At 50.0% G+C, this 5,417-nt stretch overlaps 1 protein-coding gene across 2 annotated transcripts in view; it reads right to left on the reverse strand.

Moving 5' to 3' along the window:
* LOC122549719 (vacuolar protein sorting-associated protein 4B-like) overlaps window positions 1-444 on the reverse strand; it is a 44,006-nt gene extending 43,562 nt beyond the window's left edge. Inside the window, exon 1 of one of the 2 annotated variants that reach the window (XM_043689616.1) lies at window positions 249-444. In XM_043689616.1, coding sequence (XP_043545551.1) covers window positions 249-275 — 27 coding nt within the window. In that variant the 5' untranslated portion in view covers window positions 276-444. Of the gene's footprint in view, window positions 1-142; window positions 217-248 lie in introns of those variants that run through there. The other variant, XM_043689614.1, reaches the window with a different exon arrangement.
* Between the last annotated feature and the right edge of the window lie 4,973 nt (window positions 445-5,417).

The following is a 5,417-nucleotide window of genomic DNA, read 5'->3' on the forward strand; positions in this document are numbered from 1 at the left end:
GTATCCCCCTCCCATCCCCTGTTCTGACCGCCCACGGTCCTCTCCCTCTTGTCAGGTTCCTGGCCCCAGGACAAGGAGCGGCTGGTTCAGAGAGCCCCAGAGGGAGGGCACCGCTCCCTCCCTCCTCCCTGGCTGTGATTACCTGCAGGTTGTTACTGTTGGCCGCCATCTGCCCTCTCCCCGTCCTTGCGCTGGCTCAGGCTGAGGGGAGGTACCCCGCTCCCTCCCTCCTCCCTGGCTGTGATTACCTGCAGGTTGTTACTGTTGGCCGCCATCTGCCCTCTCCCCGTCCTTGCGCTGGCTCAGGCTGAGCGGGAGGTACCACAGGAAACGCCGAGGCCGCCCCCGGCTCCGAACTCACTGGGTTTTTTTTTTAAGCGACACACGACCCCACTTCCGCCTCCGAGCGGCTCGCCGAAACGCTCCTCCGTCACTTCCGACAGACCCGCCCCCGTAACGGCAACGCACTTCCGACGTGCGGGCTCGCGCTCTCCCCATGCGCGTGACTCTCCCATTGTCTCCAGGACTGCAGCAGCAGCAGCGCCTCCTGTTGGCACAAGGTTGTTACTCTCAAGGAAACAAGAGCAGGGGACATTTTAGAAACTCCTGACATAAAACACAGGAGCAGGCTTAGGCCATTCAGCCCATCCAGTCTGCTCTGCCATTCAATCATGACGGATATGCTTCTCAACCCCGCTCACCTGCCACCCTTACTAATTGAATTACCAGAAGAAGTGGCAGAGGCTGATAAAATTGCAACATTTAAAAGGCATCTGGTTGGGTTCATGAGTAGGAAGGGGTTGGAGCGATATGGGCCAAAATGCTGGCAAATGGAACTAGATTAGGTTAGGATATGTGGTCAGCATGGACGGGTTGGACCAAAGGGTCTGTCTCCATGCTGTACATCTCTATGATTCTATAATCAAGAACCTATCTAACTCGCTAAATACACATAATGACTTTGCCTCACCAGCCTGCTGCAGCAATGGGTTCCACAGATTCACCACCCTCTTGGGCTGCATTGTGGCTCAGTGATTAGCACTGCTGCCTCATAGCTCGAGGGACCTGGATTTGATTCCACTCTTTGTGCAAACTCCACCGTTGCCTATCTACCCATGTCAGTGTCGGTTTCCTCCTGGTGCTCTGGCTTCCTCCCACAGTCACAAACGTGCAGGTTGGGTGGATTGGGTATGCTAAATTGCCCATAGTGTCCAGGGATGCGCAGGCTAGGTGGATTAGCTATAGGAAAAGCAGAGTCACAGGGATAGGGCAGGGACGGGGTCTGGGTGGGATGCTGTTTGGAGGGTCAGAATGAACTCAATGGACTGAATGGCCTGTTTCCACACTGTAGGGATGCTATGATTCTGGTTGAAGAACTTGTTTCTCAAGTCAGTTCAGAAGGGTCGTCCTTTCACTGAGGCCTTGGCATTGGATTCTTGTCTCTCCTATGAGTTGCCCAGGAATGTAACGACTCTTGAAATACCAAGGGTTTGCAAACAGATAATGGAAATGTGAGAATTCGAGACTCAGAAAGAATGAGCAGATTGGAAGAAGTATTTCAAGGGAACTCAGCATAACTGAGTTCTTTGCGGAACCCTTGATTGCTCAAAATTAACAAATCCACCATTTGCACTTTTGAACTGGAAGATTGCAACAGAATGAGACAGAGTCAGCATGGACTTAAAAAGAGGAATTTGTGCTTAACAAATCTATGGGAATTTTCTGACAATATAACGAGTAGCATGGATAAAGAGTAGTCAATAGGTGTGATTTACTTAGATTTTCAGAAAGCTTTTGATAAGATTTCACATAAGAGATGAGCATGCAAGATTAATGCACATGGAGATCATGTACAGAAATGAGTGGAGAACTGGTTGGCAGACAGGAAACAATTCACAATATTTATTCATGATTTAGGTGAGAGAACTAATTGTAATATCTCAAAGTTTGCAGATAACACAAAGCTTGGTCGGAGGATATACTGTGAGGAAGATGCTTTGGTATCATTTGGACAAGTGAGTAAATGCAAATCAGATGCAGAATAATGCGGAACGAGACCTCTGTGACCTTGTACACCTGTTGCTGAAAACAGCATGTGGGGATTGAAACGGTAAATGTAATTCTCTTCAGAAAAAGGGAATTTGAGTACAAAGCAAGGATGTCTTTTTGAGGTCAGACCATATCAGGAGTAGTGTGTCCACTTTAGATCTCATCTGAGGAAGGACGTTCTGGTCATTAAGTGTCTATAAAGAAGGTTTGCCATCCTGGGATTCCTGCGATGGTGGCACTAACATATGGTGAAACATTGGATCGGTTAGATCTTTATTCACTGGTATTTCGAAGAATCGAGGGAAAGGGGTGTAGAATCTCAGAAACCTATTAAAATGTAACAGGACTAGACATGTATGAAGAATGTTCCCAAAGACGGGAGAGCCCAGAACCAGGTGTCACAGTTCAAGGATACGGGGCACAGCATTCAGGACTGAGATGAAAAATTTCTTAACTCAGAGAGTGGTATGCCTGTGGAATTTTCTGCCACAGAAAGCAGCTGAGGCCAAAAAAAACTTGAAAACTGTAAGTTAAAAATTACAGTCCTTCTTATTTAAAAAAGAGAAAAACAAAGAAACGCAGGTAGCAGTTAAAGACCACAGTGCATAAACACCGAGCCATGCAGGACTCACACTCCTCGCAAGGGCTTGACCACCCTGCTTCAAGCTCGACTTTGCCTCTGCTGTTACCCCAGGACTGCTTGCTCCCTCTCTCACTGCCCCGGGACTATCTGCTCTCTCTCTCTCTCTCTCTCACACTGCCCCGGGACTGTCTGCTCTCTCTCTCTATCTCTCTCTCACTGCCCCGGGACTGTCTGCTCTCTCTCTCTCACTCCCCAGGGACTGCCTGCTCTCTCTCTCTCACTCCCCAGGGACTGCCTGCTCTCTCTCTCACTGCCCCCGGGACTGCCTGCTCTCTCTCTCTCACTGCCCCCGGGACTGCCTGCTCCCTCTCTCACTGCCCTGGGACTGCCTGCTCCCTCTCTCCCTGCCCGGGGCGGCCTGCTCCCTCTCTCACTCCCCCGGGACTGCCTGCTCTCTCTTTCATTCCCCAACGACTGCCTGCTCCCTCTCTCACTGCCCCAGGACTGCCTGCTCCCTCTCTCATTCCCCAGCGACTGTCTGCTCCCTCTCTCACTGCCCCGGGACTGCCTGCTCTCTCTCTTACTCCCCAGGGACTACCCGCTCCCTCTCTCACTGCCCCTGTGTCTGCCTGCTCCCTCTCTCACTGCCCCAGGGATTGCCTGCTCCCTTTCTCACTCCCAGGGACTGCCTGCACCCTCTCTCACTGCCCTGGGATGGCCTGCTCCCTCTCTCACTCACCAGGGACTGCCTACTCCCTCTCTCACTGCCCCGGGACTACCTGCTCTCTCTCTCTCACTCCCCAGGGACTACCTGCTCCCTCTCTCACTGCCCCTGTGTCTGCCTGCTCTCTCTCTCACTGCCCCAGGGATTGCCTGCTCCCTCTCTCACTGCCCCAGGACTGCCTGTTCCCCCTCACTGCCCCGGTATTGCCTGCTCCTTCTCTCACTGCCCCGGGACTGCCTCCTCCCTCTCTCACTGTCCCGGGATGGCTGGTCTCCCTCTAGCTGCCCTGGGACTGCCTGATTCCACCAATGTTGCCCCGGGACTGCCTGATCCCACCAATGCTGCCCTGGGACTGCCTGATCCCACCAATGCTGTCCCGGGACTGCCTGATCCCACCAATGCTGCCCCGGGACTGCCTGATCCCACCAATGCTGCCCCGGGACTGCCTGATCCCACCAATGCTGCCCTGGGACTGCCTGATCCCACCAATGCTGCCTGCTTTCACCGTTGTGCTGAAAAGAAGTAAAAGATGAAGTTGAAATGAAAAAGAAAGAAAGGGAAAAAGAAGGATACAGCTGGCCTAGTGCCGGGCTGCAGATGTGCTCAGGTGCCAGAACCCTGCCTACCCGGTCACTAGCACCATCTTGGATAGGGTAGAGGGTAGAAACAGAGGACTTCAAGAGCCTTAAAAGCAATTTAGATGAGCACATGCAGACCGCAATCAGTAATTTTCTATAATAATCTTCAACACCAGTGCCCCGCAGGGCTGTGTGTTCAGCCCCTTAGTATACTCCTTATACATTCCCTACTGTGTGTCTAAATTCAGCACTAACTCCATTTACAAATGTGCTGATGACTGTAGTGGGTCGGGTCTCTAACAATGAGACAGAGTAGAGGAGAGAGATAAACAGCTTAGTGGCATGGTGTAAAGACAACAATTGCTCTCTCCATGCCAGCAAAACAAAGGAGTTGCTCATTGATTTCAGGAAGTGGAGTTGTGGAAACACACTTATCTGTATCATTGGTGGTTGACAGCTTCAAGTTCCTCGTAGTAAACATCACCATCACTCTATCCTGGTCTGTCCACAAGTGGCACTACACTCAGGAAAGCACATCCACACCTCTACTTCCTCAGAAGGCTAAGGAAATTCAGCATGTCCACAATGACTCTTAACAATTTTTACAGATGCACGAGAAAGCATCTGAATCGGATGCATCACAGATTGATTTGGCAATTGCCCTGACCAAGACCGAAAGAAATTACACAGAATTGTGAACACAGCCCAGTCCACCACACAAAGCAGCCTTCCTTCCATCGACTCCGTCTACATTTCCCTCAGCCTTGGGAAAGCAGCCAACATCATCAAGGACCTCTCCCATCCTAGGTGTACTCTCTCCAACCCTCGTCCATCGGACAGAAGATACAAAAGTTTGAAAATGTACCAACAGATGCAAGAACAGGTTTTTCCCCGCTGTTATCAGACTTTTGAACGGACCTCTCAATTTTTAATTCTGATCTCTCCCTTGCACCTTCTCTGTAGCTGTAACACTGTATTCTGCACGCTGTCCTACTACCCTGATGCACTTTGTATGGTACGATCTTCCTGCATAGCGTACAAAATGACACTTTTTACTGTATCTCAGCAAATGTGACAACAGTAAACCAATCAATCAATCAATGTTCACTTCCAATCATCGGCTATGGGAGCAAATGTCTGCTTTGCTGCAACTACAGAATGAAGGAGCAGAGCTTAGTGATCATTGGGCTACATGAGAAATTTATATTCCAAGGTGTGAAACGTGCAGCCTCCTGCACCATGTACAGGAGAACATGGAAAGTGATTGCATCAAGGGTGAATCTTTACAGTTTGCAATACTGTTTGGGTCTCAATGCAATACTGTTGGTCTTTGATTGGCCTCACATTGCTCAAACATGAAGTTCCCACCCTCAAAGAACAAAGTACTTACCTTGCTTGTTTCAGAGGTGTGGTGGCATCCATTTTCAATTCCATTGTGCATTTGTTATTTGCATCATGATGGGAAGAAATAATTGTTCTGTTT

This window comes from Chiloscyllium plagiosum, chromosome 5 (assembly GCF_004010195.1).
Source record: "Chiloscyllium plagiosum isolate BGI_BamShark_2017 chromosome 5, ASM401019v2, whole genome shotgun sequence".
In the NCBI taxonomy this organism is placed as follows: Eukaryota; Metazoa; Chordata; class Chondrichthyes; order Orectolobiformes; family Hemiscylliidae; genus Chiloscyllium; species Chiloscyllium plagiosum.